Source organism: Bufo bufo, chromosome 4, assembly GCF_905171765.1.
Source record: "Bufo bufo chromosome 4, aBufBuf1.1, whole genome shotgun sequence".
Lineage (NCBI taxonomy): Eukaryota > Metazoa > Chordata > Amphibia > Anura > Bufonidae > Bufo > Bufo bufo.
This window is the reverse complement of record NC_053392.1, coordinates 44,650,556-44,677,578: the sequence shown is the minus strand read 5'-3', so window position 1 is coordinate 44,677,578 and position 27,023 is coordinate 44,650,556. Positions and strand designations below refer to the sequence as shown.

At 42.0% G+C, this 27,023-nt stretch overlaps 1 protein-coding gene across 1 annotated transcript in view; it reads left to right on the top strand.

Moving 5' to 3' along the window:
* The window catches only part of RP1L1 (RP1 like 1), a 69,563-nt gene extending 44,338 nt beyond the window's left edge, over nucleotides 1-25,225 (top strand). The window contains exons 3-4 of the mRNA XM_040429826.1: nucleotides 14,452-14,617; nucleotides 19,980-25,225. Of these exons, the coding sequence (XP_040285760.1) occupies nucleotides 14,452-14,617; nucleotides 19,980-25,225 (5,412 nt within the window). The remainder of the gene's footprint in view (nucleotides 1-14,451; nucleotides 14,618-19,979) is intronic.
* Nucleotides 25,226-27,023: the final 1,798 nt, after the last annotated feature.

Here is a 27,023-nt window from a genome sequence, read left to right as displayed (position 1 = left end):
GAGAAAATGCACCATTTTAAGGGAAAAATATGTTGAATCAGAATTTCATGGTGTCAACAAATCCCCAAAAAGTTGGGACAAGGCCATTTTCACCACTGTGTGGCATCTCCCCTCCTTCTTACAAAACTCAACAGACGACTGGGGACCGAGGAGACCAGTTTCTCAAGTTTAGAAATAGGAATGCTCTCCCATTCTTGTCTAATACAGGCCTCTAACTGTTCAATCGTCTTGGGCCTTCTTTGTTGCACCTTCCTCTTTATGATGCGCCAAATGTTCTCTATAGGTGAAAGATCTGGACTGCAGACTGGCCATTTCAGTACCCGGATCCTTCTCCTACGCAGCCATGATGTTGTGATTGATGCAGAATGTGGTCTGGCATTATCTTGTTAAAAAATGCAGGGTCTTCCCTGAAAGAGATGACGTCTGGATGGGAGCATATGTTGTTCTAGAACCTGAATATATTTTTCTGCATTGATGGTGCCTTTCCAGACATGCAAGCTGCCCATGCCACACGAACTCATGCAACCCCATACCATCAGAGATGCAGGCTTCTGAACTAAGCGTTGATAACAACTTGGGTTGTCCTTGTCCTCTTTGGTCCGGATGACATGGACTCCCAGATTTCCAAAAAGAACTTCGAATCGTGACTCGTCTGACCACAGAACAGTCTTCCATTTTGCCACACTCCATTTTAAATGATCCCTGGCCCAGTGAAAACGCCTGAGCTTGTGGATCTTGCTTAGAAATGGCTTCTTCTTTGCACTGTAGAGTTTCAGCTGGCAATGGCGGATGGCACGGTGGATTGTGTTCACTGACAATGGTTTCTGGAAGTATTCCTGAGCCCATTCTGTGATTTCCTTTACAGTAGCATTCCTGTTTGTGGTGCAGTATGGTTTTACGGCCTTGACCCTTACGCACAGAGATTGTTCCAGATTCTCTGAATCTTCGGATGATGTTATGCACAGTTGATGATGATAGATGCAAAGTCTTTGCAATTTTTCGCTGGGTAACACCTTTCTGATATTGCTCCACTATCTTTCTGCGCAACATTGTGGGAATTGGTGATCCTCTACCCATCTTGGCTTCTGAGAGACACTGCCACTCTGAGAAGCTCTTTTTATACCCAATCATGTTGCCAATTGACCTAATTAGTGTTAATTGGTCTTCGTTATGCTCAAATTTACTTTTTCCAGCCTCTTATTGCTACTTGTCCCAACCTTTTGGGGATTTGTTGACACCGTGAAATTTTGAATCAACGTATTTTTCCTTTAAAATGATACATTTACTCGGATTAAACGTTTCATCTGTCATCTACGTTCTATTACAAATAAAATATTGACATTTGCCATCTCCACATCATTGCATTCAGTTTTTATTCACAATTCGTTTAGTGTCCCAACTTTTTTGGAATACGGTTTGTACTACTATGTTACTATGTAGACAGGCACTCTACATCCACAGTCATGCAGAGATAATTGGATATAATTAACTATTTATTAGATGATTAAAGGATATATTTACAGTCAGGTACATAAATATTGGGACATCGACACAATTCTAACATTTTTGGCTCTATACACCACCACAATGGATTTGAAATGAAACAAACTAGATGTGCTTTAACCGCAGACTGTCAGCTTTAATTTGAGGGTATTTACATCCAAATCAGGTGAACGGTATAGGAATTACACCAGTTTGCATATGTGCCTCCCACTTGTTAAGGAATCAAAAGTAATGGGACATAATAATAATCATAAATCAAACTTTCACTTTTTAATACTTGGTTGCAAATCCTTTGCAGTCAATTGAAGCCTGAAGTCTGGAACGCATAGACATCACCAGACGCTGGGTTTTATCCCTGGTGATGCTCTGCCAGGCCTCTACTGCAACTGTCTTCAGTTCCTGCTTCTTAGGGCATTTTCCCTTCAGTTTTGTCTTCAGCAAGTGAAATGCATGCTCAATCGGATTCAGGTCCGGTGATTGACTTGGCCACTGCATAACATTCCACTTCTTTCCCTTAAAAAACTCTTTGGTTGCTTTTGCAGTATGCTTTGGGTCATTGTCCATCTGCACTGTGAAGCGCCGTCCAATGAGTTCTGAAGCATTTGGCTGAATATGAGCAGATAATATTGCCCGAAACACTTCAGAATTCATCCTGCTGCTTTTGTCAGCAGTCACATCATCAATAAATACAAGAGGACCAGTTCCATTGGCAGCCATACATGCCCACGACATGACACTACCACCACCATGCTTCACTGATGAGATGGCATGCTTAGGATCATGAGCAATTCCTTTCCTTCTCCATATTCTTCTCTTCCTATCACTCTGGTACAAGTTGATCTTGGTCTCATCTGTCCATAGGATGTTGTTCCAGAACTGTGAACTTCTTTTTAAGAATGTTCCAAACAGTTGTTTTGGCCATGCCTAATGTTTAATGTTTTTGCTATCTCTCTGATGGGTTTGTTGTCTTTTTTCAGCCTAATGATGGCTTGCTTCACTGATAGTGACAGCTCTTTGGATCTCATCTTGAGAGTTGACAGCAACAGATTCCAAATGCAAATAGCAGACTGGAAATAAACTCTGGACCTTTTATCTGCTCACTGTAATTGGGATCATGAGGGAATAACACACACCTGGCCATGGAACAGCTGAGAAGCCAATTGTCCCATTACTTTTGGTTCCCTAACAAGTGGGAGGCACATATTCAAACTGTTGTAATTCCTACACCGTTCACCTGATTTGGATGTAAATACCCTCAAATTAAAGCTGACAGTCTGCAGTTAAAGCACATCTGTTTCATTTCAAATCCATTGTGGTGGTGCATAGAGCCAAAAACTTTACAATTGCGTCAATGTCCCAATATTTATGGACCTGACTGTACATATATAGAAGTGGGCCACTGATGAAGAAGTCAGAGTTAGACTTCGAAACGCGTTTGGTAAAGAATACTACAGGACCCGCATATCCCATCCCTAGATGAACTTGGTTTGATGCACTGTTTGGAAGTGCTTCCATAAACTAAATTACCTGCCCATACCAGCCTGTGCACGCACCAGAGCATCTCAAGTACAGAGCCACGTGGGACGCCGAGTCTACAGCACCACGCGCACAGAGCGCCGGTGACTCAGCAGCGGTAATAGTCCGTGAAGACGCCGGGGTAGGTAACATCGGCCAGTACACACGTGCATAGTGGGACGCCACCGAAGGCACAGAAGAATTCTGGGTCACTATGACATTTACTATAACCTTCTAAGAATGGGACGTTTATGTGAAACATGGTAATACAACTACCAAAATCTAGTGTTTTATACAATCACATAGATTCAGATTCATATCAAACTGCGCAGTATAAACTATCTAGATACTGCTGAATTCTTGAAATTGTATCAAGCCATTACAACTACAACCTGTCACTTGGAACACTAGATACATTGTTCTAAGTTAAGATCAAACACGTTGGCTGCGCAGTGTAGAATATTGGACTCAACTACTGGATGTTTGATTATGTATTAAAACAGTATAATTAGACAGCAGCATTATTAGATCACGACAACACAGAACCACCACAATAACGTGGACTCAATTCAATTGCGCTTCCACCCAATAGGAGACAGTGGGACTATATATATATATATATATATAACTTGAAAAAGATAGGACTGCACTCCAGATAAAGTGAAAAATCTGTGGAGCTTTATTCACCCATAACTTTGGCAACTTTACGACGTTTCGGCTCACAAGAGCCTTCTTCCAGCGAAGGAAGAAGGCTCTTGTGAGCCGAAACGTCGTAAAGTTGCCAAAGTTATGGGTGAATAAAGCTCCACTGATTTTTCACTTTATCTGGAGTGCAGTCCTATCTTTTTCAAGTCGTATTGTTGGGGTATTGCCGCTGCCCTTGGGGATTTTGCACCCGACTCTTGGTGGTGCTCCCGCTGGATTTTCTTCAATATATATATATATATATATACTTGTTTTTACAGTAAAGTAATTTATGGTTTGGAGAAACTGGTGCATATCTGGAAGGGAACGGTAACCAGTGCAGTTTGTCTTCAGGAAAAGGTCTTTCCGCCTGATTGGTGTTACGCTGAATATATTTATTCCCTTTGTTATCGAAGGACAGACTTTATTTAAATTATTTTTAAATTGTATTAGGATATATTTGTCAGCATATCCAGGTATGATTATGCGCGAACCCACCTCCCAGTGGTAATATCACCATCATACCTTTGTTTTTACGCTACTATTTTGTTTTTTAAATTTTTATATTTTTTATGTACTTTTATATATATATATATCCTTTTATCATCTAATAAATAGTTAATTATATCCAATTATCTCTGCATGACTCTGGATGTAGAGTGCCTGTCTACATTACTATATTTACGATTAAGGCAGTTTGATTTGGAGATATTGAAGGCGGGCTACTTTTTCGTGGGCCACCCTGTAGAAGCGACAAATCCCAAAATACAGCCAGAAGCCAAGAGTATAAAAGTTGATGGGTGGAGGCATGGACATCTTTCTCATCTACAGGGACAACTGATCTCACGCACTCATCCTCGGTCTTAGACTGCTCAACCCAATGGTGCCATTTCCAGCTTGAAGAACATTAAAGATGTGTTACCTTCAAGTTTAAGGATATTGTGCTCTGTGAGCTCCTTGTAATAGTTGCCATCTCCTATTGAGTAAAGCAAATCCAACCACAACCTGTATACTCTGTACAAGATCACATAAAAATATCTGCTGTCTAAGTGAGAAAGTTGTAGACAGATATGAGATAGATAGATAGATAATAGATAGATAGATAGATAGATAGATAGATAGATAGATAATAGATAGATAGATAGATATTTCCAAAAAATGAGGCAGCACTCCAGATAAAAGTGAAAGGTGATGACCCAATTTATTCCCAGGCAACGTTTCAGCCCACTCAATGAGGCCTTTGTCAAGCCTCATTGAGTGGGCTGAAACGTTTCCTGGGAATAAATTAGGTCATCACCTTTCACTTTTATCTGGAGTGCTGCCTCATTTTTTGGAAATATTGTACAGTGGAATGGTCGCCTACCTTCCCTGAGGATTTGCAGCCTATTTACTTTTGCTGCTGTTGTATTTTTGTTTTTTAGATAGATAGATAGATAGATAGATAGATAGATAGATAGATAGGAGATATATTGATAGAACGGCCTTTTTTGCTTAGCGGTTAACTTAATTTCCTTTGTGAGGTTCTTGATTTGCACACAATCTGTCTGACCAGTGTCGGACTGGGGTGCCTAGGGCCCACCAGTGGAATTGATTTTGGGGGCCCACCCTAGAGCTGGAGATATTACTTGTTCATTTTTCAGTCTCACGCACATGAATGTATGCATTTTAGCGTACAATACAGTATGCTAAACAGAACAGTATTGTGCACTGCACTATATCAAAGTGTTTCTCATTAAGCAACTCATTTAGTTGATAACCGTGTCTGTTATTTACAGTCAGTAGTTTGGACAGCGGTCACATGTGGACATTCCATGTCCTAGATGAACCACTCAGTCCCCCAGCCTATACAATATCCAAAGTGTAGGTAATGTTTCCTGGAATATTGAAAAGGGTAAGTTTATTGAAGTGATGGCAGTAGCACCACGGCCTCCTCCCAGCTCACCAAGCTCAGCGCCGTACATTGTATATTGGCGGTGCTTGGTATCATGCTCAGCACCATTCACTTCTATGGGGCTGAGCTGCGCCTAGGCCACTTGATCAATGAACGTGACGTCACATGGCCTAGGAAAAGCACAGAGAAGGGCACAGCGCTCACAGGAGCACCGGTGCCTTCTCAAACAGCTGATCGATCGGCAGAGGTCCCGGGTGTCAGACCCCCACCGATCAGATACTGATTTCCTATCCACAGGATAGGTCATCAGTTATAATATGTCAGAAAAACCCTTTAAATATACATTGTGAGTTGGATATTTAAAGATGGAGCCCATTCGCAAGAGCAGCGGGTGCTATAGCCGCTAAGTGCTTGCTGTTTTAAATTGCAGACACCGAATGTATGCAATTGACAATAACGTCAATCACACACTTTTAACTCCTCAGATGCCATGGTCAAATGTGACCGCAATATCTGGGAGCTCAAAAACCTAGTGGGGATCGGGGTACCCAGATGGTGCTCGGTCCTTCTGAATGATCGGAGGATTTAGCAGCTATGTTCCCAAGAAGACCCTGCCTGAAACTCTGATAGACTCCAATGCTAATGAATTGGAGTCTATGTCAGAAGCAATCTAATAATTTCTTGTTCAAGTTCTCTAGGGGAATTATTACAAAGTGTAAAAAAATAAAATAAAATAAAAATAAAAAGTTTAAAGAAAATTGAATAAAAAGTGAGCAAACAGTCGTACACACTCCAACATGGTATCAATAAAGACTAGATTGTCCGGCAAAAAATGAGCCCTAACACAGCTCCATAGACATAAAAACAAAACGGTTATTGGTGCCAACATGGCAAGGCAAAGAAGAAAATTGTTTTTTCAAAGTTTTTTCCCCCCAGTATTAAATCTAAGCATATGTGGTATAGATGTAATCATACTGACCCAGAGAATGAAAGTAACAAGTTAGCTTTACCGCATAAAAAATGCTATGAAAACAAAACTCGTAAAACTGTAGCGGAACTGTTTTTTTTAAATAATTCTACGCCATTTAAAAAAATATTCCCATTTCCCACTACATTGTATGCAACCGTAAATGGTGCCGTTTAAAAAGTACAACTTATCCCGCAAAAAACAAGCTATCGTATAGGTATGTGAATGGAAAAATATAAAAGTTATGGCTCTGGGAGGGCTGGGAGTAAAAAAAACTAATGAAAAAATGAAAAATGGCCCTGTCCTGAAGGGGTTAAACCCTCAACTGTCCCAAGAACAGACATGTCCACTTTTGATGCAGTGTCCTTTCATGGCTTAGCTCCATTCAATGCAACAGCAGCAGAAGCCACAGCAGTTTCCATCATGGTATACTTGGTGTGAATAGGCCTAGGAGTATGGCATTTTGCAGTGAGGAAAACTACAACTCTCAACAGGTCCTGAAGGTCTGCATCTGAGAGGGCATGCTGGGAGTTGTAATTTTCAGAGAGGGGAACAGTAAAAACATGAGCATTTTTTTTCAGTTAATACCTACCTAGTTTAGGGACTTGGGGACTGGCCTGGCCGGACACATTTTTGTAGCTTTATTTGAAAAAGAGCCTCCTGCTTCTCTTCTCCCTCCCTGTCATCGCATTCTCCCACACTGAACTCCCGCGTTCCACTCAGCCTCTAGAACATAGGTGGGTGGCAGCAGAGCTCCCTTCTCTGCATGCAGTGTCAGCTGGAGGATGGATGCACGTAGTGAGAGCAGAGGTCAGGAGGTGGGGCCCGCAGTTGAGTAAGATCGGCTCCGCAGCACTGTGCCAGCTACACAAGAGGACAAGCAGCTGGATGGCAGTCCAGATCATCTGGCTGCTTGCTACATACACACTGTGCCTATGGTAAATGCTGCGCTGTTTATTACAACAGCGCTTGTCAACCTTCTTCTGCTGATGAGCATCAACAACTCTTCTCCTGAGGTCCTCAGAAATCTCCTTTGTTCATGCCATGAGACATTTCCACAAACACAGACCAGACTTTGATAGATCACTGTTCTTTACATAAAACAAGTCGCTCACTCACACCTGATTGTCATCCGATTGATTGAAAACTGACTCGTTTCACTTTCAAATTATCTGCTAATCCTAAGGATTCCCATAATTTTACCACTCACAGACATGATATATTGGATCATTTTCCTAAATAAATAAATGACCAAGTCTAATATTTTGACTTATTTGTTTGATTTGGTTATCTTTATCTACTTTTAGGACTTTTTAGGTCAAATTTATAGATATATAGATAGATAAATATGATAGTTGGGCACTGGTATTGGTCTGCTACCAGAAGTAAAGGCAGCATGCCCCAGAATTCACTGCTGTCGTGTGACTACTGATCACGATGCTCAGAAGTGACAAGGAAGACTGCTGCATTATCGGATTAGAAGTAAGTATCTGTTAATCAGGCTTTGCTCCATTGGGTTCGGCCTAGTCACATCTACATTAAAGCGGCTGAATTATTTCTTTCCATGCAGCCTGCGTGACTCTGTGTTTTGCTCAGTCTTGCACCCTGCTCTCCATAGGTTTGCTCCTACATACAGAGATTTTTGTCCAGTGTAATGAAATATTAGCCCTTGTCACATTGTTATTTCATTCTCAGTGGCATTGTAAATGTATTTTATTTCTTGCCTTGTAATGATTCTGAGGTTTACATTATGTGTTAGTCCAGAGCTGCATTCCCAGTTCAGCTGGTGGTTATTAGAAACAGTCAGAAGCAGGGGCGTTGCTAGGGTCTCAAAAGATCCGGGGTACAAGCCCCAATGAATATGGCCCAATTCTCTCAGTCGACCCTCCCCCCACACACCGCATTTTGCTGTACTTTCTATACAGCAGCACATACCTGTCACATTCAGGGCCTGCCAGGTGACATCTCCTCTGATGTAGATCTTCTCTGTCATCATCTTCTCCATTCGGTCCGTACAACTTCTTTTAGCCGCCTCATCTCTGCAGAGTGTGACACACAGACATTTTTGCTTCCTCACATCATCACTCCCCAACCTAGAGCCCCTCAGTAGTAATAAGGCCCCCCATAGTGTTCTTAGTAGAAATAAGGCAGATCTATAAGTCCCTCCTATAGCCCCCAGTAGTAATAAGAACGCCTATAATGTCCCCTGGATTTATAATACCCCTACAATGCCCCCAGTATTGATAATGCCCCCTACTGTTACAATGCTCTCCCTGAAGTGTCCCAGTATTTATATCGCCCCCTACTGTTATAATGGTACTACAGTGCCCCCAGTATTTATATCGCCGCCTACTGTTATACACACACACTGCTCCCCCTGTTGCCTGCACACACACACACACACACACACTGCTCCCCCTGCTGTCTGCACACACACACTGCTCCCCCTGCTGCCTGCACACACACACTGCTCCCCCTGCTGCCTGCACACACACACACACACACTGCTCCCCCTGTTGCCTGCACACACACACACACACACACACACACACACTGCTCCCCCTGCTGCCTGCACACACACACTGCTCCCCCTGTTGCCTGCACACACACACACACACACACACTGCTCCCCCTGCTGCCTGCACACACACACTGCTCTCACCGCAGCCTGCACACACACACACACACTGCTCCCCCTGCTGCCTGCACACAGACACACTGCTCCCCCTGCTGCCTGCACACACACACTGCTCCCCCTGCTGCTTGCACACACACTGCTCTCCCTCTATTCTCCCCTTCTGTTTAATCCTATAATGACATCTGGGGCTGGTCCTGAAGCATGATAGGGGTTGTAGTCACAGGTCCAGTACACAGGACAGGATTTCCAGTCACTTACTCCTTCACTGGTCATGTGATTCTGGGAGGTGTGACGTCAAAGGAAGGGGCGGGGCCTCCAGAGAACAGAAAGCAGTGAGCACGCCTATACATGTGTACTGCTGAGGAGAGGAGGATTTACATGCAGGGCCGGCGCCAACACCACCCATAAGCAAAGTAGGCCACCGCTGGTGCCCCCAGCAAGAGTGCGCTCTATGCACGGGCCTACTTTGCTTATGGGTGGCACCGGCCCTGCTTATGGACCTCATCAGCACAAGTGCCTGAGAGTAACTTTCCAAGTGCCGAGACACGTATGTATAATTAGTGCACAGAATTGTCCTTATTCACTAGAAGCCTTCCGGGATATAGTGGAAACTTAAACCTTTTTAGGAAAGCATCCTGCAAATAATGTAGCAGAAGACTGATGCCTGCCACGAGGGAGAACGTCCTTATAGGATAGCTCAAAGTAAACCGAAACCAGCATATTTAGTACCAGAGTGCTATAGATTAAGCTTAGAACTATTATAAGAAGTCTTGCCTGTAAAGTGTCAACCCTAAAGAGAAAACTCCTCAACTGACAATTGCCTAAACCTGATAAGTGGAATACAATTAAACTTATTTCTAAGTCATCACTTATGCCATATGAATGCACTTTATTGATGGACTGTAACATCTGCCTTGAGACTGTTGATTCAAGTAAAGGTTGAAATTGATTTACTACTACTACACTCAACATTTGCACCTTAGGGTGCTGGCGTCATGAACACAGGGGCCCAGCCACCAAAGCACCTTAAACACCTACACCATCAAGGGCATCTCAACTTCCATCTGGCTGGTGTTCCCTGCAATCGAGAGTGCCCTGGAGGATTCAGTGCTTTCTTCCCATCCACTGCACTGCCGGCCCATGGAGGCTCTGCTAACCGTGAGTACATGAACTGTTACTCCCATTGGCCCACCGTGAGCCTCACGTGTTTCCCCTACAGTCCGGCTCGCTGCATAGAATTGGCATCACGAACAGGTTTCAAAATCCTCTGTGCCTTATGCGAACTATATACGAACAGGATACAAAATCCCTTGCGCCTCTTGCGAACAGGATGCAAAATTGTAATTGACTGTGTGCCATAATCTTAGTTTCAAAAGATATACCTATGATATTGTCACATAGCCCAAACCGGTCCACTTCCCGAATAACTACTTCAGCCATCTGCTCACCAGTGCCTTTCAGGGCAACAGATACGCCAAGCAAATGTTCAAAATCTTTGCCAGTCACTAGAACTGCAACTCTATCTTCATAAGTTTTGACACTCCCATGAGCAACTGAGGGCAACAGTTTACTATCCCAATGCAAGACCAAATGAGGAGGATTTTCAAAGAGTGACTCTTCGATTTTCTTTGCCATTTTACTTCTATTAATCGCCCGAGATCGGTAAACAGTAGATGGAGATATGGAAATTTTTGAAACATCGTGGCCAAGGCTCTTTGCAGTTGCTATAAATGAAGTACTTGCTTGTCGAATAGAGAGCTGTTCTCGATCCCAAGTAGATGTAAGTGTCTGATCAAGAGGTTTTAATGTAGGACTAGAATGTAATTTTTTCATTGCTGGAGGAGAAAACTCGGCCTTTTCCTCACTAGGTGCTAATGATGATGGAGATGAGTCTTCCAGTATAACTGTCTTATTGATTTCAGCTATAGCTTTGTAATGTTTATTCTTATATGAATCATTTTTTTCTTCTTTTGTACACTTAGTTCTTATTTTCGAGGTGAAAACCTTGTCTACTCCACTCATTGACAAACTCATACGATCTTCTCTTTGCGACCTAAGAAATTCTTTATCTTCTTGTGATACGCTAGTCATGTCCATGACATTTTGCCGGGAAATGTCAAATAACTCGACGAGATTACCTTTCTAAATCTGCCGTTTCACATTTGTTTTATTCGTGTTTCTCGATTTCTCTTTACCCAGATTTTGGTATTCTTTGTACAGCTTCTGTATACCAGCACGGATATTCTCCTCCGTCTTAACAGGGATACAGTATTTGCTTTCCTCCACACTTCCTGTAGTTTAGTACTGGTAGATTTAGCAGCATCCGAAAGTGTTTCTTTAATTTCCTTGTGATGGTAAATAAAAACTAACAGTACTTGTTCCTTTGAAGAGAGCAGAGCTCCTAAAAATTCACCACTAGGCACCTTTTCTAGCAGCCAATTTCCTATTTTGGTTCCCATTTTAAAGTTCAATTACCTGCAAAAGATGAAAGAAATACATGAGAAGCCCATTAGTACAAAGCACTTCAATATTAGAAATTTCACTAGTTTGAGATAAAAGTGATCAATGTGTGCAACCTCTAAATATTATCCAATGTTCTTGAAATTTGGCATATATATATATATATTACATAACTGAGACGTAAGCAAAGTCATATGATAATCACATCTTTGGAAAAATAAAGCACCCTAATGTCCAAACGTTATACAGGAGATGTATCGCAGGTAATGTCGCTGCTGCCACCAGTGGCTAACGTTATGCAGAAGATGTAGCGCAGGTAATGTCGCTGTCTGCATTGTCTACGGAAAAAGTACACTGGATGTCACAGATATTTTTAGGCTGTGCACACGTTACACAGGAGATGTAGCGCAGAAAACGTCCTGTCTGCAGCGGACAAACAATTGAAAGCTATTTAGCGCAGGTTGCGCTAAAAATATATATTGCTGCCAGACACAACAATAGTCCTTAAAAGGACTTTTGGGTCTCTAACACCAACTCTGCCAGCAAACGTGCGGGGAGTATACTCGAGCATCGCGCTCGAGCAGACGCGGTATTCGGCTGAACACCGCGATGTGCCGAGCATCGCGATGCTCTAGCCGAACTGGTGTTCGGCTAAGCGGGCTCGATCAACACTACTTAAAGTGCATAACAGTATTTGCATGTTTTGTTGTATACATAACACGTCAAACCCACAAGTACAATAAACTTTATGAGTTTGCTGAGGAACAGAATAAGAGAGGGCCCTAACCTTGGAGTCTTAGATTCTACGAGGAGACAGCCAGGAGCGTAACTACCATAGCGTCAGACCATGCGACTGCTATGGGGCCCAGTCTTAGTTGGGATCATCTCCTCTTCTACTGGAGGTAAAAATGTGGTCAGGACCCTCTAAAGGAACAACTTTTAGCAAATGAGGCAGTGGAAAAATGGCGCAAGGGTCATTGAAAAGGGTTTAGGCAGAAATCTTTCTGTCCTGTGTGGGGGCCCCTACATTTCTATATACACCCCTTAAAATAGCTTATACAGTTGTGTAGCAGAGACAGATTATTGTAGGTGGAAGCTTTTCTGAAGACTGCACTTTTCAGGTTGCATTTAAAAGTCTAAAGGGTGGGAGAGTCTGATTTATTGGGGTATTGCATTCCAGAGTATGGAGAAAGCACGAGAGAAATCTTGGAGATGATGAAGTGAGGAGGAGGTAAAGAGAGAGTAGAGAAAAAGGTCTTGTACTCTTCCAAAATAAAATGTGGAACAGGGCCTGATGGAGGGGACAGGTTGTGGACTGCCTTGTTTGTCATTGTAAGTAAGTATCTTAAAAGATATTCTCTGGACAGCAAGAGAAGGGACTGGCAGAGACAAGAGGCAGTGGAGGAACAAGGGGAGAAGTGGATAAGCTGGACAGCGGAGTTGAGGTTGGACTAAATGGGTGCAAGTATGTTAAAAGGAAAAGAACAACAGAGAAGGATATTGCAGTAATCTTGGCAGGATGGGATTAGCGTGTAAAATGCACAGGACAATGGTCGGCAATGACAGCGACGTAGTGGTTTCACTGAATCTTTACTGGAGAATATACAGCAAACAGGCTTGTTTCTTTGAGCTGTGCCTGGCTCCACCTCTGTGAAGCCAATCTAGTGTGTGATCGTCTTCCCCAGTAAGACATTTCTCTAGTAGTTCTCCTGGAATATTTCAGGAAATAGTTGTAACTCCACCACATGCTGTTATGTTAACCAATGGATTTGACTTGGGGCTAATCCTAAAGACACTATCCTGGCAGTACCCTGGTATTCATTCTTTAACCCCTGGATTTTGCTGCAGAGGAACCACAAGTCCGCTACCTCTTGGAATACTTTCTGTGTGGTTAACAGCTGACCAATACAGGGCAGAGAGATCAATGCAGAGCACCGAGGGGTCAAGCAGAAATACGTAGTAAGAGACATGCCCGAGGTCAGGGCTGGAGGAGTCAATGCAAAGACCAACAGTCTGAGGTCAGGGAAGGAGCGACAGGTTAATATGGTAACAGGCACAGGTCAGGGCAGGCAACAGAACAGCAAACCTACGCAGGAAACACAGCAAGCTAAGGAACCTTACTGCTCAGGCACATACCCACAGGGGAAGATGCCTTAAGTACCCCAAGACTGTCAACCATTGGTTGGTGACGATTAGGATGCACACACCCAACAGGCAGAGGTGGAGAGGCTTTGCCGTCAAGCGGGCCTTAGCCTGCGTGGAGTGACAGAGCGGGCCTGCCTGGAAGGTGGTAGAAGGAGGCAGGTCCAGACCACAGGGTGAGTTTAACACAACAGCGGCTTGCTGCTGAAACACTTGCATTCTCTACGTAGGTTTAAACAGGCCCTGTTCTGTATAAAGGACCTTCACAGGAGGGTCATGCGACCAAAAGGTCCTAATGCATGTACCAAATGCAATAACATAACACCGTTTGGGTACTAGATGGCAGCATAGCAATGGACATAACAAACCATACATAACCCAGGCTCTATGAAACAATAAAGCACATTTACTGTAAGAAAGAGCTTTCCAGAGGAAGATGGCTACCAATTTAAAGTCACAATGACATATAGACCACCTATACATGTGAGTTTAGTCTCACACCATTGGAAACAGGTTTACAGCTACCCGTGAGGGGGGGAAATAGTACATTTTTGTTTAACTTTATATATTGTTTAAAAAAGGATTTAATGTTTTTAATGTCCATATACGTTAAAATTGATAAGCATTGTGCCTGTGCTCTGTGCCCAACAGATTGAAAACATACAAGGCGTTCTGCAGTCTGCCGGCATCCTCATCTGTGCAGGGAAGGAGCCTTTTAAGTCCATCCACATGGAAGATGTGCATAAACGTGACAAGCTTCCAGGCCTCCGCTCTCATCCAAGCAACAATACCGAGGTGATGGACAATAAGAAAAATGGTGAGTGCCTGTATAGTAGTCGTGGCCTTGTGGTCTGAGATAATGGGAGGTTTGACCGGCGTATTTTCATCTCTCACATCAGTGGCACGTGGTGCTCCGCAGTTTCCACGTCTCTTATTCACAATGCTGCCATTTGTCCGTTCACCGTACACTTTCACCACAGCAGCAGAGAACAGTTCACACTGCGCAGTTTCACAAATCTGACAAGCCAATAACTATCCCTTTTTACAGCTCTAATAAATCTCCCCTTTAAACCCATGACAGCAGTGAGGGATATGTGTGTAGACAGCCTATCACACATCTTATATACCCACCAAGCCAGCTCAGCACACGGGACTTCCTTCATGAGCTACGTGCTTCCAAAAACTGGGAAGTGGTCAGACTAATGGGACTGGACTGTGTATATACTGTACCTCATGGTGCAAAAAACCACAACAGATTCCCCCTTCCTCTAAAAAAAAAGTATAGTTTAGCTCAATGAAACTATGTGTCCCTGGACTGCCTTAATATTTAATGGAGATAGATCCCGGTGCACAGTATCTCTATCATAGCACCAGTGCTATCTGGAGCGGCTGCAGTCCACTTCTCACACTAGGTTCGCTGCTACTCTGCCAGCGGTCAAAATTTAACATTAATTTAGTCCCCTTGACATGTTTTGCAGCTTTCTCAGGGGTGTCGGGACTACACTAGCCTTATGCACACATATGTACTATATCTCCATATGGGAGATTCAGTGAAGATCCATAAGAGAAAAAAAATTGCCTTCTCCAGCTTGTGCTGTACTATACAGACATTCTTCTGATTCTTAGAGCCTTTTCTTCCACATTGTTCATGGTGAAGGCACCACATGAAGTGCAATGCAAGTCCAAACTGTAGATTAGTTGTGCAAACCACACATTACTGTATGAGTTTGTGCACACAGAATTGCCAAGGCCTAAGGTTACGACTAAGGTCTAGGCCAGTGATGGTGAACCTTTTAGAGACCTAGTGCCCAGACTGCAAACCTACAACCCACTTATTTAGCGCAAAGTGCCAACACAGCAATTTACCCTGAATAATACAGTCCAATATTACCCTGGTTACACTCAATGCGCTGCCTGTGTTGTTCATAGTGCGCCCCTGCGCTGATGAATGCCAGGAAAAGTCTAAGGCATTTTGGTACAACTTAGAATTTTTCCAGTCCGCGGGTGCCCACAGAGAGGGCTCTGAATGCCGCCTCTAGCACCCGTGCCATAGGTTCGCCACCACTGGTCTAGGCTATAGTCTGAAACGCGTTAGAGTTAAATTACATGCACCTCTAGATTTTAATTATTTAAGAACTAAAGCTTGCATGATTTTACTCCTACTGATAGCTCCTGGATATTCTGCTTATGCAACCATAGGGACTCTCACGTTTTCCTTGGACAAGAACAACTTTTCAACCACTGCAAGAAACCTGTTCACCAAATGGCCATTTGCAACTTTCTGGGCCAAAGAGAAACACTGAAGTTAAGGTGTGGCAACAGTACCCCCATGATTTTACAGTCGACATTTGTACAATCGATTGCTGCAATGTGAACTCAAAGCTTTGTGAATCTTAGAAAGGCTTGCACCTGATACATATCTGTATCCCCTGTCTCTATGCGGCAGTCAATAAAGGTTTATTAAGAAGACCGTGAAACATTTATGATGAAACTAAAGATTTTACAAGTCTGGCAGTTTATCTTTGATGCCATGAGCTTCATAATCCTGTTATTAGTTAACGCATCACCAGATTTTCTAATGTTTGCAGTCAAGATCCATAAAATGTACAAAAATATCACAAACGAAGCCTAAATATGTTGATCAGAAAACCAAAAAAGCTGAAAAATTATTGTTACATTTTGGACAATCATAAATTTGCATTTTGACTTTACAATAAAGCTACATGCTACTTCATAGACTGACACCTTGAGATGTTGAGTCTAGAAGCTCAAGTCGGGATTTACTTCCAGGAAGGTTTACACAAGAACACCATCTTTTACTGTCTATTACTAGAGCTTCTCCATCTTCAGTTAATCCACGGTCCCTGAAATAGTATTTGATCCTAGGCAGGAAATAGCTTGTACAAATGCACTTCAAAGTTACTGTGGCCAGAAAAGAGGAAGACCATCGTGAGAACTCAACTAGGAGAAGAAGGACATGACGATTTTCAGTCTTTTAACATGTATCCACATAAGCCGCAGTGACTTCTGAGCATCTTGCAAGAAATCATTTAAGGTGTAAAGACTTTGTGAGAAGGTGAAGCAGATAACCTGTGATACAGAAGGTCATTTCCTGGATAAATGTAGCTATGGCATTTTCAACTAACCAGAAAACAACAAAAAAAAAAAGTGAAAATGGTTTGATCTTATGATGCCACAAGCTCAAAGCCTGGAGTCTGAACTACTGAGAGGTTCTCATGCCAACATATCCCCTTCTGATTTCTGTCAGGTGCGGTTTTGTCATGAAGAACTTCCCACTTTATAGTTTCCATGTTCATGTGAAGGTGAGGTGAATATGTTGTCATCAGAATCTCTTAGTAGTGCAGCCTCAGGCTTCGGGCCTTTGAACAAAAACAATTAAATCTCAAGATATGGAAAATATTTTTCGCATTGATAATGAAGAATGAAAGGTTGTTTTGATAATTCCTTTCTTGTATTCCACCTTTGACTGCAACCCTGAAGAACATCTTTATGGACACGTGTATTTAAAAAAAAAAAAACTATACCCTCCACCCCTGAGAAACATAACTGTAATGAAACTTGCAGTAAAACCAATTAAGACACAACAAAAATATTATTTAGGCAAACAAAAACGTGTACAAGGTCAACTCTCCAAATCGAGAAGGGCCCTTGTATACCTTTCCCTGACTCTGCAAACCAGAAGTCCCTGCAAAGACCAACGATGAAAGCCTTCCTTTCACCGAAGCTTAGGTAGAGCCATCTTGTTCATAGCTTTTGCCTGAACTGTCATCTTAACATCTACCAGACGCCATAGTCAAATGTTTTACTCCTTCGGAAGCAGGAGCTAGGGTAGAAGAGAGGTGAAGAACCTAATGGCCACACACACCCTTAGACCTCCCGGCAGGACATCCCATAAGGGCACTCAACCCTAAGAAAATCCTGTGAAAAAAAAACATGTAAAGGGAACATACAGTGAAATGCAATATTAAAAAAAATAATTAAGGCACTAAAATAAATGACATGCACCTCTAGATTTGAATTATTGAAGAACTAAAGCTTGCATGATTTTACTCCTACTGATAGCTCCTGGATATTTTGCCTATGCAACCATAGGCACTGAGCTGTTCAATAAAATGTATCTGTATAGCGCCACCTGCTGTGTTCAGTCTTTTCATAATTTTTCTGTCCAGCTCACTTAGGTGGTCACACACTCTCAGTTTAAATATTCAACTGTCACCAGCCATATCTACTGTTAAAAGCTGTGGCAGTTACAGGGAAACAGCTGCAGCAGAAAGGATTGGCCCTTGAGAAAGGACATGCCCCTGAGCTGTGGTAGGGAGAGAGCTGCAGCAGAAAAAACAAACCTCCTGATCTGCCAGCCTGAGATAAATCTAGCAGAGTTAGAAACATCTAGCTTGTTAGAGATTATTTTATACTACACGGCTCAAAAAAATAAAGGGAACACTTAAACAACACAATGTAACTCCAAGTCAATCACACTTCTGTGAAATCAAACTGTCCACTTAGGAAGCAACACTGAGTGACAATCAATTTCACATGCTGTTGTGCAAATGGGATAGACAACAGGTGGAAATTATAGGCAATTAGCAAGACACCCCCAATAAAGGAGTGGTTCTGCAGGTGGTGAACACAGACCACTTCTCAGTTCCTATGCTTCCTGGCTGATGTTTTGGTCACTTTTGAATGCTGGCGGTGCTTTCACTCTAGTGGTAGCATGAGACGGAGTGTACAACCCACATAAGTGGCTCAGGTAGTGCAGCTTATCCAGGATGGCACATCAATGCGACCTGTGGCAAGAAGGTTTGCTGTGTCTGTCAGCGTAGTGTCCAGAGCATGGAGGCGCTACCAGGAGACAGGCCAGTACATCAGGAGACGTGGAGGAGGCCGTAGGAGGGCAACAACCCAGCAGCAGGACCGCTACCTCCGCCTTTGTGCAAGGAGGAACAGGAGGAGCACTGCCAGAGCCCTGCAAAATGACCTCCAGCAGGCCACAAATGTGCATGTGTCTGCTCAAACGGTTAGAAACGGACTCCATGAGGGTGATATGAGGGCCCGACGTCCACAGGTGGGGGTTGTGCTTACAGCCCAACACCATGCAGGACGTTTGGAATTTGCCAGAGAACACCAAGATTGGCAAATTCGCCACTGGCGCCCTGTGCTCTTCACAGATGAAAGCAGGTTCACACTGAGCACATGTGACAGACGTGACAGAGTCTTGAGACGCCGTGGAGAATGTTCTGCTGCCTGCAACATCCTCCAGCATGACCGGTTTGGCATTGGGTCAGTAATGGTGTGGGGTGGCATTTCTTTGGAGGGCCGCACAGCCCTCCATGTGCTCGCCAGAGGTAGCCTGACTGCCATTAGGTACCGAGATGAGATCCTCAGACCCCTTGTGAGACCATATGCTGGTGCGGTTGGCCCTGGGTTCCTCCTAATGCAAGACAATGCTAGACCTCATGTGGCTGGAGTGTGTCAGCAGTTCCTGCAAGACGAAGGTATTGATGCTATGGACTGGCCCGCCCGTTCCCCAGACCTGAATCCAATTGAGCACATCTGGGACATCATGTCTCGCTCTATCCACCAACGTCACGTTGCACCACAGACTGTCCAGGAGTTGGCAGATGCTTTAGTCCAGGTCTGGGAGGAGATCCCTCAGGAGACCGTCCGCCACCTCATCAGGAGCATGCACAGGCGTTGTAGGGAGGTCATACAGGCACGTGGAGGCCACACACACTACTGACCCTCATTTTGACTTGTTTTAACGACATTACATCAAAGTTGGATCAGCCTGTAGTGTGTTTTTCCACTTTAATTTTGAGTGTGACTCCAAATCCAAACCTCCATGGGTTGAAAAATTTGATTTCCATTTTTTTATTTTTGTGTGATTTTGTTTTCAGCACATTCAACTATGTAAAGAACAAAGTATTTCAGAAGAATATTTAATTAATTAAGAATCTAGAATGTGTTATTTTTGTGTTCCCTTTATTTTTTTGAGCAGTGTATATGCTGTCTTTTTTACATCAATCATGGCATAACACATTTAATCATCATTATGTTAAAGCATCTTAAATTCTATCAAATATACTTTGCATAACACAACACTATTGTTTTAGTTATATAGTGAATTGACATATTATTTTCTGTTTATGTCTTCACAGCAAACTTTGGACTAAAAGCCAAAAAGAGTGTGATTCACCCACGGCCATCATCAAGCACCAAGACAAGGCTCTCTCTGTCTTCTGAAAGATCATATCCAAATGGCGTGAATATGTCACCACTGAACAGTGGCTTTGGTTCTTACCCCAATATGTGTCCTCATGAAAAATCAGAAGACAGAGGACATTCCTTACTCAATGATGACATTGAAAAAAAGGTTCATGTAAACAAAGATGGCAGCCTTTCAGTAGAGATGAAGGTACGGTTTCGCCTGCTTAATGAAGAAACCCTTCAATGGTCCACACAAATAAAAAAGTCCAGTACAATAGGTAAAGCAAAGTGTGAAGACCTTTGTTTATTCAATGAAAATAATAAGATGGAGGAGATGAACACTGAGAACTTTTCTGAGACAGATGAGTCATTCTATCCATGTGATGCTGACTCGTGTAGCTCTAAGATAAATTATACGGGTATAGAGGACATATATTGCAGTCACTGTGGCATGCAATGCCAAGAATATGATATCTGGAAAAACCCAATGCATGTCAACCAACAAGAGGACTATGTGAAAAGAGCTACATGGCAAACACGGTCATCTGCTTCAAGTACATCCTCACGCCATAGATTGATGTGTAATGAAAAGACATCTGTCGATAGTCTTCATTCTGTGTCCTCGGAGGAGTACACAGAGCATGTTGTCCACAGGTCTTCACATTATTCAGAAACCAAAGAAAATGGAGATACAGTGGTGACATATTCAACAGTTAGCCAGTGTGCAAGTCGTAGTGGTCGGTCAACTGTAGCCTCAAATGTGGATGCTGCTTCAGATACTGAACCAACAAAAAGAGGCAAGAGTCGAAACAAGTCAAGATCAAGCTTAAAGAGTCAAGGTTCTTTGCAAAAGCAACAGTCTCAGCTTTCTGAAGAACAACACAGCCAGAGAAGTCATGATGGTAGTTTTGAAGAGTGTCTCGAAGCATCGGCCACTCCCTGTTCTGGCGGTGAAAATTGTAGTCAAAGAGTAAGTGTTGTTTCGCAGTCATCGTTACATTCTATAAAGAGTCAGAGTAGAATGCTGAAGAGAAATGGCATGAACACAAAAAGCTTTGCATCCAGCCTTAGTTATAATGAGGAAGACAAAGAAGCACACCAATGTAATTGTAAGGGGTCATTGAAGAATATGCAAGGTGTATCAATAGAAATGGGAATCTCACAAGATTCCTGTGGAAGTGAGCCTGCAGAAGATACAAAGAGCTCACATGATAATGAAATGCATGAAAAAATGACTGAAAATGCATTATCTACTGATCCTGTGAAATCTAGTCTTGCCGATTATGATAGGCATTCAACAGGACGATCTTCCAGATCTTCAACAAAATCCAAATCTTCCTCTAAAAAAAGTGTGAAAGTCAATGGACATGATGGAGATGATACTTTATATAACTCTCCTTGCTTGTCTTCCATTTCCAAACAAAACAATGAAATAGTGATAAAACAAGAAAGTCTAGATATATGTGACAACATTAGTGAAAGCGAAGCTACCCTGTCTCAGTCCAAGAGAAGATCCTTCACAGAACATCAGGAACAGAGCTTTCAATCCACAAGATCGGGTCAGTCGATGTCATCGATAACTGAATCAGTACAACCAAATTTTGTTCAAGATCAACATCAAATTCTAAACCATCAGGAAAGTTGCGATAAATCATTAAGCTGCACAGAAAAATCTGACGACAGAGCATGTATTAAAAATAAAGATAGTGAGTGTAGTCCTTCCATTTCACGGGCATCAAGTAAATCTCTTAGCTCTAAATTCAATAGTGCCAGCTGTCAGGAAAATGAACACGTTTTCAATGCTAGCTCAAGAGTGTCTTCAATATCTGAGACGAAGAGCATAGTTAAAAGTTCCTCTGAAAAGTGTGACCAGAACTCTTCACCTGATACTGCCAGATCAATGTCACAAGAAGAGGAGCCAGTCAATGACAATGTGGTTGTTGACTCAAGTAGTCAAACAGAAGCTCCTGAAATGAACTGTATACATAGCCCATCACCTCCCGAAGGAAAACCAACCCATAAACATTTAAGGTTAGCACAGTTAAAATTATCTAGCACTAGTATATGCAGTGAAAAAATGAAGACCATGAATGGGGAACAGACAGTTAACTCAAGAACTTCAACACCAGGATCAAAGGAAATGCTGGCATCTAGAACCAGTACAGAGACCTGCAAGAAGACAAAAACTGTAACAAGTCATAACAGTGGAGAAGACATCCACAGTACCAAAAAACGTAAAAATAGTTCTAGCTCTTCCAAGAGAAAACTTAAGGGAGAACCTTTAGATGCAGAGAACAATATAAACAGTGAACTTATTCCATCTGCATTACCAAATGTGACCCCAGAAGAAGTAGTAAATGAGTGGCTAAGAAAGATTCCTTCACAAGCCATGGTTGTTGACTATGAAGTGGAAGAATGCCAGAAAAAAACACAGACAGAGGTAGGAAAAGAAGCATCAAAAACAGACATTTATAAAGTACAGGAGGAAGAAGATTTGCATGGGGAGTCTGTAACAAAGGAGCACAACAGCAATGAGGCTAAAAAAGAGATATCTCAAGATGAGAATTGCATTAATAATGTAAATGACGTTCAGGACTCAAATGCTCCTGATGGAAAATATAATGATGAGTCTGTGTTATTAAGTAAGGTAGCAGCAAATAATGTTAAAAATGAGGGAGTTCTACACCAGACTGCTTGTGACAAAAAGTCACTTCCAAACAATATACAAACTTCTGTGCAAATAATGAAAGCATTGCTATCCCCCTCACAAGAATCAAAATTTGATCGTTCAAATAGTTTGCCGGAAGTATCACAGACCATGAGAAGTAAGCTCAGTAATTCTGCCATAGTCCTGATATCATGCCTAGCAAGTCTACAGCTTCTGGATGAAGGTCAAACAGAGATTACAAAGAATACAAATGACTTTAAAAAAACAAAGTACTTCAAATTGTTAAACATATTACAGGCGTTATGGGCAGAGGTCCCAACTAACAAGAGTATTACAAACAGTAAATCTAGAAAACAGTACTCTAGAGATGACGAACTAACGCCTGTTTCATCTTCAGGAGTTGATATCAATAGTGGTTTTGAAGGATCTGGTGATGGAAGCCTAACTGGTGGAGGTGAGCACATTGCGGCAAATGGAAGGCCAGAAGAAGGAAAGCTGTCTACAGGCACTAAAGATGTAGACTGTATGCAATGCTGTCAAGAGAATAGAGTCATTTCTGGAGAAAATGATGCAGAGAATGAGAAAGAAACTACAAATGAGGTTGATGTGGCTAGCTTTGCTGAGGGTAAGTCATGTGCCATGGATGAAAACATGAATGAGAAAAAGTTAGACAGCGGTGATAGTACACCTGAAGTAGAAGTAAAAGAAGAAACAAAAGAAGAAGGATCTTTTAACTCAGTAAATAATGTAAATCATGTTGAGTGTATAGAAACTGTAGATGAACACAGGATTTCAACTAATAACAGCATGAATATCCTTAGCCATATTGGAGAACCAAAATTCAGTGAGCCCAACTCAACAGAAACAAACAATTCTTCAAGTGATTGTCCATCAACGGTCATTTCTACTTCTGATTCTAATGGGAATAAGGAGGATAAACAAGGACAGGATGTCGATCCAGTTTGGGTATTAAAACTGCTCAAAAAAATTGAAAAAGAATTCATGACTCATTATGTAGACGCCATGAATGAGTTCAAAGTCAGGTGGAATTTGGAAGACAATGAAAATCTTGATGAAATGATTGCAGAACTGAAAAATGAAGTAAGTCAAAGAATCCAAAGGAGCATTTCGAATGAACTCAAAAGCATAAACACTCAGGCAGGAAGTAAGGTGCCAAGACCTCCAGTTGAAGGCTCCAGACGCAATTCTTCTATGCAAGCAGAAGAACGAAGAAGACGTTTACAAACAATGCAAAGGGTATCCATCCACCAATATGCAAATGGAGAGAACAGGGGTGTTGGTACAAATGATATCTCATGCGAAACAGATGAAGAAGACCTATCGTTCAGTGCTTCATTTGGAGATGACGGCAGTGGGCAGCCTAATGGTGACTTTTGCCCATGTGAGAAATGTATAATGCAAAAGAGAGCATTAAAATTTGCTAAACCACAAGCAGTTGCTATCAATGCCCCGATCATTAAAGCATTTGACCTTCAACAGATTTTGAGACTGAAACGGGAGAACAATGACCCTAAAAATGATGCAAGTGATGTTGTAGCTAATCCATTATTGACAGAAGAAAGAGAAGAACCTGAACCAAGCATCGCACATGACTGTTCAACTGAGAATGAAGAAGGCCTCAATGAAGTATATGCTGGAGAAGAAATCGATAAAGAAAAATCAGATATTTCAAGTGAACGTGGTGAAGTTTATGGTCAAGAAGTCAAGTCAGTAACGGATGAATGTGAAGGCTGTGACTCAAGTGATTTTCAGTCTAGTAGCCCACTTCAGGAAAAAGAAAGTGTCCAACTAGAAAGTAAAGTCCCTATTGAAGAAATCAACCATGTAGACGATTTGGAGGATGATTCGGATAAAAATTCAGCCATATTGAAAGACATGGGTGTGGAATGCCCTGATGCACATACATTAGTTTGTGAAAACAATGAGAACGATGATGAACACAGTTCTGATGGCCTACCCACTAGTCAACAATTAACAAACAATCAAGAGGAAAAAAGTGAGACTGAAGAAAATGAAAGTGAGATAAATAAAACAGATGAAGTTCATATAGCAACAGATAAATTGTCAGAAGATGAAGATCACATTGTTGATGATGAAACAACTAATGCTGCTATCAACGCTGAGGAAGATATCCAAGGAGAAGACACTGAGGCTTTTCAGACTAATGGCTCATATTTAAACAACTCTTGTTTGGTTCAGTGCTCTCTCATAACACAAAATGGTTCTGATGAAGATGCCAAAATAGAATGCAAAGAAGACCAAAATGTTGGAGAAACATCACCAAATAGACAGTCGGATAGTTCATCTGGCAAAAAGTCACAAATGTATCCCGACAGTTCCTCTGAAGATGAAGATACCTCATTACGGGGTAGTCCTGTCAGTGTATCTAAAAATGAAACCATTGGTCAGGTGTATGCAAACAACAAAGAAAGCTTTGAAGAATGCGACAATAAATCAAAAAAGGGTATCGATGAAGATATCATAGATCAAGATGACTTGGACTTCTAGGAAAAAACAAAACATTAAAGATCAAATACTATGAGAGCTCAGGACATTATGGAAGTTGCATCATACTGAAATGAGACTATACAATTGTATGTAGATTATCCAATTCTTCTGATATCTGTTAGATGAGTTGCCTAAATGAACAACCACTTTGATGTTGAAGCGCCAGGAAATAGGATCTGCACTGCAAGGTTCTACATTTTATTGGATGTGGAAAACACTTAGTACAAAATCTCTGCAAAATGACATGAATTGTAGCATATTCATCCTAAAGAGTGGTTTCATCTCCAACAACGCTTTAAAGTGTAGTTAAGGATATCACCTATGTAAAAAGGTTGAGTAACTTTTTGTAAATCCATTGTACCACCTGTCTTATACCAGAGTTACAACCCGTATTACAACTTATTCTTATTCAGAGCTTTATTGACAATTGTGCAGACTGAAGAGCTCAAACAACCTAAATTCCCTTCTTGTTTAGAGTCTATTCATAGCCTGGTTTGCATCCTGCAAACTTTACACTTTACAACAGGTACTCTGCAGAAATCTTCTCCAAGAAAACCTCCCTTAACCAAACTTACCAGAATGCAGTGCATTACAGATAAGGCATAGTCGCTTCCGTTTATAACAGAAGCGCTGTGCCGGACACCAGCTGCTCCGGAGACCTACCATTGATTTATAATAGGATCCGTTTTTTTTTTTTTTTGTGTCTGTCATTCTGATAGAAAAACATCTCTCTCTCTCTCTCTCTCTCTATATATATATATATATATATATATATATATATATATATACAGTCCTGATCAAAAGTTTAAGACCACTTGAAAAATGGCAAAAAATCATATTTTACATTGTTGGATCTTAACAAGGTTCCAAGTAGAGCTTCAACATACAACAAGAAGAAATGAGAGTGAGACAAAACATTTTTTGAGCATTCAATTAATTGAAAATAACGATTAAACTGAAACATGCTGTTTTTCAGCTGATCCAAATTTTAGGACCACATGCTTTTAAAAGGCCAAATCTGTGCAAAGATGTGGATTCATTGTCATTTTCTGTCAGGTGGTCACACGTTGTGATGGCAAAGGCAAAAAAACTCTCCTTTTTGAACGTGGTCGGGTTGTTGAACTGCATAAGCAGGGTCTCTCACAGCGCGCAATCGCTGCTGAGGTGGGACGTAGTAAGACAGTCATTTGGAATTTCTTAAATGATCCTGAGGGTTATGGAACAAAAAAGTCAAGTGGAAGACCCAAAAAAATTTCATCAGCACTGACCTGGAGGATCCAATTGGCTGTCCGTGAAAACACTGGACGATCCTCAACCCAAATTAAGGCCCTTACTGGTGCTGACTGCAGCCCCATAACCATCAGACGGCATCTGAGACTGAAGGGCTTTAAAAACAAAAAACGTCTTCAAAGACCTCGTCTCCTTGAACGCCACAGAACTGCTCGTTTGGACTTTGCAAGAGAGCACCAAACATGGGACATTCAAAGGTGGAAGAAAGTTTTCTTTTCTGATGAGAATTTTTTTTACCTTGATGGTCCTGATGGTTTCCAACGTTACTGGCATGACAAGCAGATCCCACCTGAGATGTTTTCTACGGCCCACAGTGGAGGGGGCGCCATAATGGTCTGGGGTGCTTTTTCCTTCAGTGGAACAATGGAGCTGTCACGGAAGGTGTACAGGAAACAAGACAATGCAAAAGAATCTATGACTCACTGGATCCAAAACTAAGGAACAAAAGGGAGACCCCTGCATGAGACCTGGCACTCTCCCTGACTGCTCAGCCTATGCGAACACCCCA